At 42.9% G+C, this 15,835-nt stretch overlaps 1 protein-coding gene across 1 annotated transcript in view; it reads left to right on the top strand.

Moving 5' to 3' along the window:
• The window catches only part of PCSK2 (proprotein convertase subtilisin/kexin type 2), a 128,022-nt gene extending 123,256 nt beyond the window's left edge, over window positions 1–4,766 (top strand). The window contains exons 11-12 of the mRNA XM_083431657.1: window positions 1,403–1,630; window positions 4,086–4,766. Coding sequence (XP_083287783.1) covers window positions 1,403–1,630; window positions 4,086–4,572 — 715 coding nt within the window. The 3' untranslated portion in view covers window positions 4,573–4,766. The remainder of the gene's footprint in view (window positions 1–1,402; window positions 1,631–4,085) is intronic.
• Window positions 4,767–15,835: the final 11,069 nt, after the last annotated feature.

Genomic DNA, 15,835 nt, shown 5'->3' with positions numbered 1-15,835 from the left:
TTTAAATGACTCCTATTTATGGCTATAAACAAACCTCTTAAGCTTGCATGAGCCAAAACGCAAAATTCCATGTTACATTAAATGGTTTATTCTTGAATAGGTATTAATTTTACTAATGTAAATGCACTCGGCATCTTCCTAACCATCTTCTGTTGCTCTTTTTCCCCTGGCCATTTATGCATCATCAAACCAGACAACACAGATTTGTATGAAATTTGCATATGTTGATGATGCATATAAATAAATGCAAATTTCCATTAGGAAAGCTGAAATGCTTGTCCTGATGGAATGTGTACCATAGCATGATGTGCAGGGATGCGGATGGTACTGCGGTCTAAAGCGTTGAGCCTCTTGGGCTTTCCGATCGGAAGGTCAGCAGTTCAAATTTGCACGGCTCCTGTTGCTCTGTCCCAGCTCCTGCCAACCTAGCAATTCAAAAGCACACCAGTGCAAGTAGATAAATAGGTACTACTGCGGCAGGAAGGGAAACTGGATTTCCGTGCACTCTGGTTTCCGTCATGGTTTCCCGTTGCGCCAGAAGCAGTTTAGTCATGCTGGCCACATGACCTGCATATAGACAAACACCAGCTCCCTCAGCCTGAAAGCAAGATGAGCACCGCAACCCCATAGTCACCTTTGACTGGACTTAACCATCCAGGGATCCTTTACCATTTTTTTTAAACAATAAATCATAGCATGATGTTGAATTCAATGTCGCACAATGTCAATTGTTATGTCAAGGCATGAAATTCATCTTACCAGATGGAATGATCATCCCTTTCTTGTCACCAACTCTTGGTACAACCTCAGGGGCCTGACCTGGCCCCTGCTTGACCCTAGCCGCAGCAAAGTAAAAATCACCCACGTCCATGTTGGGAGGGTGACTCTCCAGCTCTGCCCTGCTGCTCATGCCATGGCTGGTAATAATGGAACAGTGCTATGCTTGGTGCAAAAAGGACCTTAGGTTGCAGCAAGGCATTGTGGAATGCAAAAGCAAATGGCTGCTGTCCTTCTGGAAATATGTGAGCCAGCAGATATTCAGAGGCAGATCTGATGATCTCCAAAGCTTGCTCACCTCTCTGTGATTCTCATAAAGATAACATATTACTTGTGGATTTCTTAAGACAGCTCTGGAGCTATTTTCGTGGAGGAGGGTCAAGATATTAACTGATATGCACGAAATTACATATATAGCTATATAATCCCTAGTGTAGTAAGATAAGACCATTGGAGCAGCATTTTTTTTAAAAAAGTTTTTTATGAACCGCCTTAGTAGGGCAGTAATTGTTCCTTGGTAATTTGTCACCCCCCTCCATGATGGTACCTGGGGCGGACCACCCCCTTCCCCCTTCCTACGCCGCTGCCTAGAGATATCATCTCTTACCGTATTGTTCTCTTGCAGCCTGGATCTGACATGGAGAGACATGCAGCATTTGACAGTGCTCACCTCCAAAAGGAATCAACTTCATGACGAGGTTCACCAGTGGCGAAGAAACGGTGTCGGCCTAGAATTCAACCACCTGTTCGGCTATGGCGTCCTTGATGCTGGGGCAATGGTTAAGATGGCTAAAGACTGGAAGACGGTTCCAGAAAGATTTCACTGTGTCGGTGGGTCGATACAAGAGCCTCAGTAAGTGATAACAAACCTAAGGGGTTCGGTTCAGGGGTAGTCTCATTATAATCAGCGGGATTGTGTCACTTACGAATATAAGATTACCTGCCATATTGTCTCAGAGGAAAAAATATTGTCCAAAGTGGTTCAGAAGACACCTTTAGCTGTTTTGAAGGGAGTGTATATTGTAGCAAGGTTTTGAGTTACATAACAGTTTTCTTCAGGTATGAAACCAGGGTTGTCAGGTGGCAAACAAAACATAAGGCAGTTTCCTGCTTGAAGAAGAGTTGTGTGTTGAATTATAGTGAAGGAACTTGCCTTTGCAATAGTAGCAACAAATCTGGGCAACACTATAATTAATTGGTTTCTCCCGTTGTTGGCTCTTTCTCCACCTACTGCTGGCTTCCCTGTCGTCTGTTGGAGTTACTGCATTGTGAAGCCCTTATTTGGACCTTATGCGAGTAGAAATGAATGTTCTCCACCCCAAGAATGAGTTCCAAAGCTTCACTGGAAGCAGTTTTAAAATAGTTATAAATAAACATTTGAAATATACAAAGTAACACATTGGTCTTAAAGAAAGTAGAGTCTTCTTTTTAGTCCTTAATGCAGTTCAAAAACTTTCCTCTCTCTGGTACCTAAGTAACTTGCTTGTTCTGCAGATTTGCAGTTCGGGCTTCTGGGTTGAAACAGAAACATCCAACCTTTTCTTCCGCATTCGCCAGAGTGAAACCTCCCGTGCCTAACGCAAACCTCTCTTTGCAAAGTGTTTTCAAACACAATGCTTACAAACATTACATTTTATGCATATATCATGCTTTTATGTCTTTAATACTTTCTGCCATATCAGTTTCAAAGGGCAGCTTTTAAATTGATGGTGACAGTGGCTGTAGCAGCAGAAGCAACAACTGTGAAGCCTTTCTGTGGAGCCTCCTCTCCTCTTTGCACTGAAACTGCAGTGCCCCAGTCCCCAGGGACATGTTGTTTTCCAGGGCACCTTAGCACTCAGTAAAAGCAACAAGTGAGCTGGAAACAACATGCCCTTTTGTTTCTTATGCCTGAAGATTTTGTCAGGAACCTGATCTCCCTATAGAGTGCTGAGGCAACATGGAAAACTACATGACTTAGAGCTCATTGCTCACAGCACATGCCCAGAAGCTCAGTTTGCTTTCTGAGCTGGACAAGAACATACTGAGCTAACCCAATCCATAAAACAGTTGAACATTTCAAGCTGGAACAGTATGTGTTTTCAGCCCAGCAAATTGAAATGTTGGCGACATCATTTATATAAAGATCTCTGTCCTGACCTGGTGTGCATGTACCACTCGGGGTGGCTAAGCAGTGGTGATAAACTAATAGTTTCCTGGGACTAGTGCTGGATTGGGGCCCATGACAGGCTCAAATACCAGGGCTGCAGAAGTTTCTGCAGTTGTGGGGGGAGGACCTGTCTATCTCCCACTCTGAGGCCTCTCTCTTTTATGTCAGAGGGGGAGATCTGGTCATCCTAGGGCCCCTGGAACTCCTTTACAGGGGCCAGGGGATCACAGGACCTACCTTATTAGATCCTTCATTGATTTATTATGTCATTTGGTGATAACTCCAAAACACTTCAAAGAACACCATACAAGGTGTTTGAATGCTGTACCATCGCAGCACTAAATATTTTGTTCGCTCAGTGTTCGCTAAATCTCCAATTAAGGGCCAGGCAGTCCAATTATTTTCTGATTATCCTCATGCAGTAAACAGAATGAGTCAACAAGCAAATCAATTAATGCTAATTGACTGCAACAGCTAAAGTTCAATTGAGTTATTTGAAACACTAACCTAATGATGGACAATTTATGCCTCTAACAGCTGCAATTCACCTTTTCAGTGTTATTTCCCAAAGTGGTTGTGCTTTATAGGAAATAAAAGAGATCTAGCTCCAGAATGAAGAGCTTTATAGTTTGCAAAAGTTTGATTAGCATGCTGCTTTATTTTATTTATATAGAATTCATAAGGGGTTTCATGTATATTGTGAAAGTAAGAACTGTTAAAGATAACAGATTGACAGATAACTAGAGCCTGCACCATTCTGGTGAGTCCGTGGGCAGGTAGTATGGAAGGACGAATTATATTCCCTTTCATTACATAACCTCATCTGTTTTGAAGTCTTCAAAAACCAACATTTAACCCAGGCATAGGAAAACTCTGCCCTCCAGCTGTTTTGAGACTACAATTCCCATCATCCCTGACCACTGGTCCTGTTAGCTAGGGATGATGGGAGTTGTAGTCCCAAAACATCTGGAGGGCCAAGTTTGCCTATGCCTGATTTAACCATTAGCTATATGGAAATGTGACACTCTCTGGTTAATAATGATCTTGTTGCAATACTTTCTGTATTCATGCACAAAGCCGTAGTGAATATGCTCTGGTAAACAGATGTGCTACGAAAAACGTGGCATTCAAAACCATTTCATTTATTTGTACACCCCAGGAAAATACCATCCAGTGGCAAGCTGGTTCTGACTCTTACGACTGATGCTTGCGAGGGGAAGGAGAACTTTGTCCGTTACCTTGAACACGTCCAGGCCGTCATAACAGTGAACTCTACCAGGAGAGGGGACTTGAATGTCAACATGACATCCCCGATGGGGACGAAATCCATTTTGCTGAGTCGGCGTCCCAGAGATGATGATTCCAAGGTGGGCTTTGACAAATGGCCTTTCATGACAACACATTCTTGGGGAGAAGACCCCAGGGGTACTTGGGTTCTGGAAGTTGGGTTTGTTGGTCTCCTGCCTCAGAAGGGAGTCCTCAAGGAGTGGACATTAATGCTACATGGAACTCAAAGTGCACCCTACATAGACCAAATAGTCAAAGATTACCAGTCTAAATTGGCCATGTCCAAGAAGGAAGAGTTGGAAGAAGAATTAGATGAAGCTGTAGAGAGAAGCTTGAAGAGTATATTGAACAAGAACTAGCTCTGCTTTGCATGTCAGACAGCATCCTTTCCCAATTTCCTTTCCTAAACATTAGGCATATTCCAGTTATTGTCTTTAGAACATTATCCTAACTCCCTGGTCCCCCCCCCCCAATTATCTGCATTGTCTAACTTAATTACAGTGAAAACTTTTGAATTCTGAGCCACAAATATATTATTATTATTATCTACCAACTACTTTGTAAGTGTGAATGACTGTAACTAAACTATCTTTGATTTGGGGTTGGGGTGTTCTTTTTTTTTTTAATGTCATGTGAAAAGTATCCAACCAACCAGCTGTGTTCCTTTTCCTCTTACTGTTTTTGCAGAGAACGCATCACTTGGCATTTTACCTATCTGCTTAGATAGCTGAATGTTCAAAACCGGCAGTTCTGACTTGCTGAAATACTGCCGTGGCAGCTGTAATCGTGGCAAAACAAAACCAGTTGTCACAGGACCAAATCACCTGCAATATCGTTCGTGCTTTTTTAAAAAGAATAGCATGCTTTAATTCACCCCTTTAGACCGGAAGGAATAGCAACAGTGTGGTTCTGATCCAGAATGGGGACCCATAGCAATTTTCTGCGGAGGAACATTTGCCCTCAAAGGCTTTGTTTCCTTCCCCCCAAAAGTGGGTAATTTAAGCATGCTTTTTTAAAAAAAGCAGCGGAACCCCCGTTGAACGTTTGGTTCCAAAGAACATTCACTTTCGAGTTTGTGGCGTTTGGGAGCCAAAACGTCTGAGTACCAAGGTGTTAGGGATCCAAGGTACGAATATTTGATTTCCTGAGACTAAGTCCCATTACACTCAGTGGGACTTACTTTTGAATAGACATGTACTCACTGGAAAAATGAGTTTGGAACCTGAGGACAAAGCATCCTCAAAGAGTTCTAATGTTTCTCCTCCCAGATCCTTGTATGTATTTTAGTGGAACTGTCAGCTGGAGAAATCCATCCATCTGCATTTGAGGGGCAGGGCTGGTAAAGAATAAATGTCTTCTTATGCTTCATCCTAGCTCTCTTGGGTAGATCAGGTTGTGCAAAAGATCGCCAGTATCAATACAATTCAATCCCTTTAAGACTAGCATTTTGAATAGTTTCCTAGGAAGATGGGAGGAAGGTATGTGAAATAGAGAGAAGCCCCAATCCTTAAGGAACTGTCTCTAGAATAATCACATTGATTGGAGCAAAGTGGGGTGTTTTGAAGCAAAATTGCTGTCAGATTGAAACTGCTGAGTAATTTTGAAGCCATCCGAATGCCAGGAGCAGATCTACTATGAAACTGATGAAGCTTAAACTTCAAGGCCCCTAATCCTGGAGTGGCCTCAGAAGCAAGTTTAGTCCACATTGCTTAAAAACTTTGGGTCTAGTAGGCCCAATTTAAGTCGCACAACTTAATTTTTCGGGGGGAGGGGGTATATATTTCAACAATCCCAAAGTTTGAGACTCAGTAGCACAGATGTTGTAAAGGTTTGGTGACCTGCCAAGGAACAATCCCATTGAAGACGATAACCATGGTTACCCAGACCTCATTGCTGGTTGCAAGGAGGGCCTCATAACAGTTCAAGCTTCAGAGCCCCCAAAATGTAGGTCCGCCCCTGCCCACTCCACAAAAGCTCCAGCATGGTGCAGAGAGGGTGGTGTTGAGCTACTCCTCTTCTACATCTGTATGGGGCTATGGAGCTACAGTGGCGCTGTGGACTAGACCACTGAGCCTCTTGGGCTTGCCAGTAAGGTCGGCAGTTTGAACCCCCGCAACAGGGTGAGCTCCCATTGCTCTGTCCCAGCTCCTGCCAACCCGCAGTTCGAAAGCACACCAGTGCAAGTAGATAAATAGGTACTGCTGTGGCAGGAAGGGAAACAGTGGTTCCGTGCACTCTGGTTTCCGTCATGGTGTCCCGTTGCACCAGAAACGGTTTAGTCATGCTGGTCACATGACCCAGAAAGCTATCTGTGGACAAATGCCAGCTCCTTTGGCCTGAGCACCGCAACCCCATAGTGGCCTTTGACTGGACTTAACCGTCCAGGGGTCCTTTACCTTTTTCTTCTTCTTATCCCAGCCCCTGGGCCTTGCTAGATATTGCAGGGCAGCTTCAGCATGGGAACAGGTAAAGCACAGTCCCTCGCTGCCAGACCGTGCCAGACCGTACCATCGTAGGTGGGGGCAGTGGAGGGGGGAGAGATCCTAGCAAAGCTTGGTGGTCTGTGCCATACCCTTCCCCCCATCCCAATGGCTCTTGGGATACCAGTGCAGAGAGGCCTTTAAAACACTCCCTCCTGGTTTTGTATTGGACTGTGGGTCCTTAGCAGCCTCACAATCCCTTGTGTGCTGCATTCTAGAAATTATCATGAAGTCACAACTTCATCTGAATTTTTTGGAACTGAAGAATGAATTGGAGCCACCCAATTCCAAAAGCATTGTCAAAGATGCTTCAGTACGACAAAGCAATGTTAAAATTATAACATATTTGGTTATCCGTACAGTCAATAAATGTCTTTACTGCTGAAGGAATAATCCAATAAAGCAGCAAAACAATACGAAACGTTGAAATCAAATATCCTCAGAGCTGAAAATGCCAGGGTTGCCACTGAAACTGTATATTTCAGCCATCAAGGGACAGGAAAGCGGACAGGAAGGTGTTTAAATCCCACCTGAATGTTAATAATGAGAAAGACAGACACACCTCACCGATGAAAAGGATGGCTGGTTGTCATTATTTCATGATCATGGTGCATCTCATAACACTACTTTTTGATTGGGATATATATTAGGAAACTCATTTATAACCTGAGGGGATAATTGTGGCACCTTCAACCCAATTTAAGCTCTTTTGGGTCTTATTAATTTAAATGGGATAAGTGACACGTGTGCTTAAATGTCTCCCGTGGAGACAAAGCAGACTTAAAAGTTCATATAGTTTTGGCTGCAACATGACCTTGGAATTAATATCATGCAGCCACTTACGTTAGTGTTTGTGGTTTATAAGAGCCTGACTCGAATCATCTAAAATCTCTGGCCTTTCTAGAAAAGCAAGTTAAACACAGATGTTGCCACGGTGGTGGGCGACTCCAGCCAGGGCCGTCTTAAGTATATCTGGCGCTGTGGTGCAAAGCTCCCTCTGCCCCCCGCCATTTCCCAGAGTTGTCTACCTTCTTTTAGGGAGGACGGCACTGCAGGCGGGGCTGGAGGTGGCGGGCAGTGGCTGGAGGGCTCAGCTGGCTGCTTTGTGCCATGGTGGCCACGGCAGACAGAGGCTCCGGGCGCGGCACTGCTTTGGCGCCACATGGCGGAGGCAGGCAAGGGTGGCAAGCTGATGCCAGGAGGCGCCGCGTCCAGCCTCTGCCTCTTCTCTGGTGCCCTCCAGAACTTGGCGCCCCGGCGCCCCACACTTATCTATGGGTAAGACGGCCCTGACTCCAGCAAAGAGCAACTTGTAAGAGCTGCTCTGAATCAGCTGAAATTTCAAATCTGTACAGTACCAGGTGGCAAATCTCTGCCTTTTTCATCCTGAGCCTATGCTCGTTTGGTTGCATCCAGCAAAATCATCCAATTCATGCAAAGACAATGGAATTTCCCCTCCTTCTCTAAGCCCGGCTCTCCTCTCGCAAGATTTGAGTTTAGCTCTTTAACAGACTCCTGTGATTCTGCAGAAAGTATTTTACTGATGTGATTCTGCAGAAAGTATTTTACTGAAAATGCGGTAGTAACTGGGGCCTTCCTTTTGTGTGGGTGGAGGGAGAAATCTTTCTACAATTTTTATTAAATTTTCAAAATTACATTTCAAAAATTTCATTTAGACAATCTTAAATCAATGGCTTCTCTTCTCCACTTTCTGTGGTTCATTTTGCATACCATATATCCCTGCATATTTTACATGAACTAAACCATTCAGTAATCCATTGTTATATCCATCAAAACTTATTTACACTGTTGAATTTATCTTAATGCTACCAGCGTTTTTAAATGAACACAATTTTCCTCCATATAGTCAGTAAACATTTCCCAGTCTTCTTTAAATGTATGTTCTTCTTATTCTCTTATTCTATATGTTAAATCTGCAAGCTGCGCATTTTCCATCAGTTTAAGTTGCCATTCTTCTTTGGTTGAGACCTTGCTCGTTTTCCATTTTGGGGCTAACAAAACATGGGCCGCTGCAGTAGCATACTTAAATAGTCTTTTTTGACACCTGGGAATTTCCCATTGAATTATCCTCAACAAAAAGGTCTCTGGTTTTTTTGGAAAGGTACTTTAAAACATTTTTTTTCAGTTCATTATATATCATTTCCCAATACTCTTTTACCCTTTTACAACTCCATCACATATGATAAAACGTACCCTCAACCTCGTTACATCTCCAGCACTTATCTGATTCAGACTTATACATTTTAGCAAGTCTGCTCCGACAAAAATATCACCTGTAAATTATTTTCAGGTAGTTCTCCTTCGAAGAATAACATGCTGGGAACTTCAGATCACCCTTCCAAAGTTTTCCCCAGAGATTCAAATCTATATTATGTCCTATATCTATTGCCCAGTGTGTCATGAAGGGGGGAGCAATCTTGACAATAAACCAGTTGTCTCATTGATTAATTGAGATTTGCCTTGACTCCAGCAAAACCTACAGCTATTTCTTGCTGCTCTAGGTGTGACGCAGAGGCATATCTCAGAGTCAAAAGGACTTGTGTGCATATTTCTCATCACATGAGTTTAAGCATGTTTTTGCTCCTTAGTTTGCAAATGAATTGTTTTCTCGTAACTGTTAACCAGGGCTTTTTTTCCAGCTGGAACTCACCGGAACTCAATTCCGGCACCTCTCAGATGGGCACCATTGCCATTCTAAGAGAACAAGGGAGGTGTTCGTGGTGAGTTCCGGCACCCATTTTCCCAGAAAAATAGCACTGCTGTTAACCGTGGCTCCTTTTTTTCTCTTTCAAGTCTCCGGAATGTGTTCTTGTACAGTCTAATTTATCAAAGTACAATATTGGATATCTAAAAAGGTGCCTCTAAATATACGTCTGAATAAATTAGGAAGGCTGTGGATCCCAGGTTAGGATAAGTGGAGACATGCAAGCAGGGAATATGTACACCAGAAAATTTGGAATTACTCAGATCTGGGCAGTGGCAGTTCTGCTGTTTCTTTATGGGATATGTAAAAATGTGCAGCTTAAACATAATCAGGAAGATAATATAAGAAACATACGAGTTATTTGTGCTGAAGAAATCGCACATAATCTGTTCATAGAAGCTTCTCTCTCTTTTTTGGTGATGCGTAACAATGTCCATTGTGTGCATTGAACATTCTACACTGAAAATTCTCCCATGCCTCAGAAATAAAAGGAGCTTTGTGCAAGTCTTGGAGCCACTGGAGATACATGGAATGCAATAAAGAGTTTCACAAGCGAGGAACACAATAAGTTTCAGAAATGTATCCTGACCTACAGGAGCTGTGTTTGCTTGAGTGCTTCTGGGATTTTTGCTCGTTCGTTTACAGAGGGGAAAGCATAGATATATATATAGATATGTATAAACCTTTTAAGCTGGTAAGCTTAAAACAAACCAAAGGATAATATGGGGCTAATTCGAACCTCAGATATATGCATGGACATTCGAGCTTTAATAACTGCAGTCTGTATCCCATGAAGGACCGCAGGAAAACTCTTCTTATCAACAACCCAGAACACCTTGAATAAAAAGGCTGCTGATCCCTTCTATGAGCCGATTTGCATTTCATATAAATGATTACAGTGGTGCCCCGCAAGACGAATGCCTCACAAGACGGAAAATCCGCTAGAGGAAAGGGTTTTCCGTTTTGGAGGTGCTTCACAAAACAAATTTGCTATGGGCTTGCTTCGCAAGACGAAAATGTCTTGCGAGTTCTGCGGGGGGTTTTCCCTCCCCCCCTTTTCCCCCAGCCCCTAAGCCGCTTAACAGCTGTTAGCTAAACCGCTTATCAGCTGTTGCTAAGCCGCTTATCAGCTGATCTAAGGCGCTTATCAGCTGGTCCACTAATCCCTTAATAGCCGCTAATCCCTTAATAGCCGCTAATCCCTTAATAGCCGCTAATAGCCCTTAAACCGCTAATAGTGCTAATAGCGCTAATCCGCTAATGGGCTTGCTTCGCAAGACGAAAAACCGCAAGACGAAGAGACTCACGGAACGGATTCTTTTCATCTTGCGAGGCACCACTGTATTTCTTTTTTTTAAAAATGTAATTTTTTTTTTATTGAGTTTTACATTGCAAATTTAAATCCAAACAACAAACATCTTCACCCTCATTCAGGATTCCCTGAATCCTTTGACTCCCCCCACCCTTCCATGGTTACCATTTTCAATCTTTTTCCACTGCTTCACTTATTTTCTCTATTTTTCTTATATAATCCAATTTTTCCTTAGCTTTTTTAGTACATTACAAACGTTACTCGAATCCTGCCAAAGTTTTTAGTTGTTCACAGCGTTCTCTTGGGTACATTATAATTTCCCCCCATTCCTTTTTAAAGTTCTTCTCTTCCTGGTTTCTGATTTTCCTGGTCAATTTTGCCATTTTGGCATAGTCCATCATCTTCACCAGCCGTTCATATATGACTATTTCTAATCACATGCTCAAAGCCCTGATGGAAAACAAGACAAAGCCTTTGTGTAGAAAGGGGGTTCGTTGAGTTAAATGGTTATAGGCTGAATCTAGAGCCAGTAAATGAAAGACTTCAGCTTATTTTGATCAGAATCTGGGGTGAAAAACAAAGCAAACCTAAATGACATGCATATCTGAGAGCAGAATTTGCTTCTGCTTCTGCTCTTATGGCCTTTGACCAGCTTCTAGTGCCACTTTCCCGCACGAAAGCAGAGACCCCACACAGATCACCATCAGATTCATGCATCTCCATCAAGTTTAGTGGGGCAGACCTCTAGATCGGCATTGTGATGCATCAGTTGTTCTGATCTCCCTTGCCGGTCGAGGCCATATATATTTAAATATATAAACTAAAGTAACCAACAATAGCTATAGTATATATGGAATGTGTAATATCACATCAACCCATCGTATGTTATATATTTATATATACACACCCAATTGTATATAAGAGTAAGAATATATTGCATATACATATATATATATGTATTTCTAAGATACATGTACTTACGATAAAGGCAAAGATCACATTCACATCTTAGATGGTCTTCAAAATGTTAAATGAAGCGGATCTTCATTTAAGAAAATGTATAGATGCCATTGCTTTGATGTAACTTTCCCCTTTTCTGTTTGAACATTAAATATCCTATATAACAGCAAAATTACTAAATGGGTGTACATATTTTCATAACCTGAACTGAAAGATAACTCTAAGGAGTGACAGCACATTTTGATATTATTACTAACAATGGTATATATGACACAGACTTAATTTGATGGTTTTTGTTTTTTTATTTGCATCAGAGTAGAAACTGAGAATAAATTGCGTACCTTTTGTTGTATTGCTGATGCAAAAGAATAATGATTTATTCTAATTTATTTATTTTAAAGTGGGTGTCCTAGGCTTGTTTACAGACAGTGAACATTGTTAACTTCTAAAGCCTCGTGCAAACGTTTTATAATATGAGTAAAATAAAAAAAGATGTTGTACAGCAGCATATCCCATCATCATTGCTCATCACAAATTATGTGGTATCACACTTGTCAACTTTGTAGAATGAAAATTGCTGTGTGGAAGCCCAGATGCGTGAGTACTGGTTTTGGTTGTTTGGAAATCAAGCTTTATCAAACTTTCCCTGTGCTCAGAGACAATCTCTTCAAGTCTATCAAGCTTTTTTTGCACAGAGCAAACATTGTCCTTTAACAAAGAATATCTAAAACTGACATTCCGGAGCCTAATTGTGTGGTCTGGGATCAGATGCGGTTGATCTGGCTTGGGGTTGTAGATATGATACAAAAGGTAGTCTGGTCAGACACCTGGATTCTCAGTCCTTGCCTAGCAAGTCTTAGCCAATGATTAATGACTCCTTGAAACAGGGAGTGATCCTCACTCCTTAAGAAACACTTATTTGCACCCAGAGTATTGTAATAACATTCAAGTACAACTATTCCCTTTTTCCCTCCTCCTCCTCCTCCTCTTCTTCTTTTTACAACTATTCCCTTTTGTGGCAAGGTATGAGAGAGAGCAAGGTGATGAGTGGAGGGGGTGCAAAATTGAGAAGATCCATTTTGGGGAGCCAAATTTTGGCCTCACACATTGCCATATTTCAAAAGTTCACCAAATTCTGCCCCTGGAGAGACAGAGACAATATGGTGGATCCCACTCCAGGCACTTAAATAGAAATTGTTTATGTGGATCCATTTCAGTTGGAGTGCAAACTGAAACAACCTTGATCACCCTAACACAGACGTAGGCAATGTGGTGCCCCCCACAATACTATTGGGCTAGAGTTCCCATGATTCCCAGCCAGCATGGCCAATGATCAAGGGTGATGGGAGTTGCAGTCCAACAATATCTGGAGATCACTAAGGTGACGATCCCTGCAGTAGGGTGGCCTCTGCTGGGAGAGAGTTGGGAGGCATGTTGATTCTTCTTGATCTCTCAGCAGCATTTACTACCATCAGCCATGATCACTTGCTGGACAAACTCAGTGGGAAAGATTCAGGAGGCACAGTGATACACTGATGTCACTCCTATCTCCAGGGTTGGTTCCAAAGGGTGGCAATGAAGTTTCTGCTCATAGCTGTCAACCATCCCTTATTTGGCAGGAAACTCCCTTATCCCAGCGCCGTGTCCCGCTGCTGTCGCTTATTGATGATGTCCCTTAAATTTCCTGGGGTTTCAAAGGAAGCAGCTCCCCTCCCTCCCTCCCTGCCGGCCAGGGAGGAGGGAGGCTCCAAGTGTGTTGCTTGCCTGCGTTGCTCACCCAATAAGGAGTCTAAGAATGACTGGGGGGTGGAGCTTGCATGCCTTGTGCCGATCAAATCAGCCACGTTGCCTGGGGACTCACCTTTGCTCAGTGCTGCCCAGCGGAGAGGTGACGGTGGTTTTCCTTGCTGCATCCCCTTTGTCGGGTTGCTGCACTGTGGGAACCACCGCTTGAGGCTTCGTTCGGCTGCTGGCTGGGCTTTCTGCCTTTGGCTCAGAGGGGCTCAGAACTTGAACATACCTGTACCCAGAAAATCCCTTATTTTGGCTGTCATAGTTGACAGCTATGTTTCTGATTGAGCTCATGGCACTTGCCTATGCATTTTCTAGAGGGCTCAATTTCATCCTTTATGGTTTTTTAAAATATCCATATGAAGCCTCTGTGGATCATCAAAATCCATCATTGGTCACTGTTGTCTAGGTATATAGAGCAGCATCTCTCTTGGTTCCTCTGTGGTGAAACCGTTAAATATTTTGCATTAGAAGTTTGAGTGCAAAAGCAATTTAATTTTAGACCAGCTATACCACTAAGGGCTATGTTGGGATTGTCTTGTGTAACATGTAGTTCACCTGAGATGTGACTGCAACAAACACATGTGGACTTGCCAGGGAGTCGGAAGAGTCTGCACATGATTAGTCTATGGAGTTTCCTTTTATAAAATGTGGCAATAGTCAGCAACTTGAATGGCATAAAAATTCAAGGCTACCAATGGGTACTAGTCATGATGACTGTATGATACCTTTAGGATTAGAAAAAGCACGCTTCTGAATTCCAACAGTGGAAGAAGGCTATTGTCCTCATCTGGTGGACCATTTTGTGAAACAGGATGCTGGTCTAGGTCAGATCCTGAAAATCTCTCTCCTATGTTCTTTTGATTGGCTATAACCACTGGTCAAGAATATATGGTCACAAACCCAAGTTTGCTATTGTGTAGTGTTTGAACCAGCTTTGAACTGGCCCTGTTTCAGAGCAAAGTTTCATGCATGTAGGAAAAGAATCTGAAAAATGTAAATGAGAACTGGCAGGTTCTTTATGCAGTCTTTTAATTTCCACTGAAGACACTGTTGACATATATTTCAATGTAAATCAGACAGACAACTCTGTCTAAGCAGTAGAAGAAGAAAATAACACAATATGCAGCTTCATTGAGGTCCCTATTAGTACATCATTGCCTAATGGAGGGCACCTATAGATCAGGAAATAACACAGGGATCAATCCTAGCAATCTTCAGCTGCAAAGTTATTGTAAGATTTTGGAAGGATTAGAAAACTGGTTAATGAGTGACTGAGAACAACATCCAATGGGCAAACCAAGCACTGTAACTAGGTAACCCAAAATACGAATGGGGTGATCTTGCAAATGCTATGACCAGGTTTCCAGAATTTCTCTATAATTCATTCGTATATGGGCACCTGGAAGGGCAAGACATGGGCAAAATCTCCATGCATTCATATTGAATCGAGTTTTCCCATTGACTTCCTTGGGCTGTGAGCGTGGGCTGTATTTGATCAGATACATGCACAGTGTTCTTGCATGTGTGGACTGCCCTTTTCAGAAACATGTTCAAATGAACTATTTCCCTGGAAATGGAGAAGGTTTTCGCAGGCAGGAAATGCCATCAGAGCTTCACTGTCCACTGATAAGCCTTGGATTAGACCATTGTGTAAGATGGGAGCAGTCTTCCAGCTATTGTACTCTGTGGGGTGCAACTTTGGGGCAAGTCCAATCCTGTGGAATGCAACCTGACTATTGTAAGAATTCTGCAATCTTTTCTCACAACCATTTTGTCTGCTCAGGAGCCAGGGCCCACCTGTCAGTTTTACTTGCTGACAGAAGGCTCCTTAGCCCTGTGGGAAGGGTGATCGCTCAGTGGTAGAGCACTTGTTTCGCATACAGATGGTCCCAATCCTTGGCATCTCCAGAAAGGGCTGGGAAAGATTCCCTGTTCGAAACCATGGAGAGCCACAGCCAGTCACTGTGTAGACAAGGCTGAGCTAGATGGATTATATGTGGCAGTTTCCTATGTTTATTGCCAGCAACTTGGTCACATATTCCTGGGTGAAATTGGATCCACCATTTGAGAACTGCCATGTGAAGCTATTGCCCCGTTTTGCCCCTTGTGCTCCACAATTCACCCCAAATGGTGTGCACAGCACTTTGCCTCCAGTGAGAACTTATCTCAAGGTACTTCAGCTTTCACCTCACACATCCAGAAGACAAACAAGCTGTTTTGAACTACTCAACTCAACTCAAACTCAAAAGCAGTCACTGCTGTAAGTGGCAGCATGGCACGGTGTCCACGCCAGAGTGGACCCCCAAGGTTTGCTTGTGCTGCCAGGAGGACCCAATCCTTTCACCATTACA

Source organism: Podarcis tiliguerta (assembly GCF_965153285.1).
Source record: "Podarcis tiliguerta genome assembly, chromosome: 3".
NCBI classification, from domain to species: domain Eukaryota; kingdom Metazoa; phylum Chordata; class Lepidosauria; order Squamata; family Lacertidae; genus Podarcis; species Podarcis tiliguerta.
Note: the sequence above shows the minus strand (reverse complement) of the source record. Positions and strands in the feature narration are given on the sequence as shown.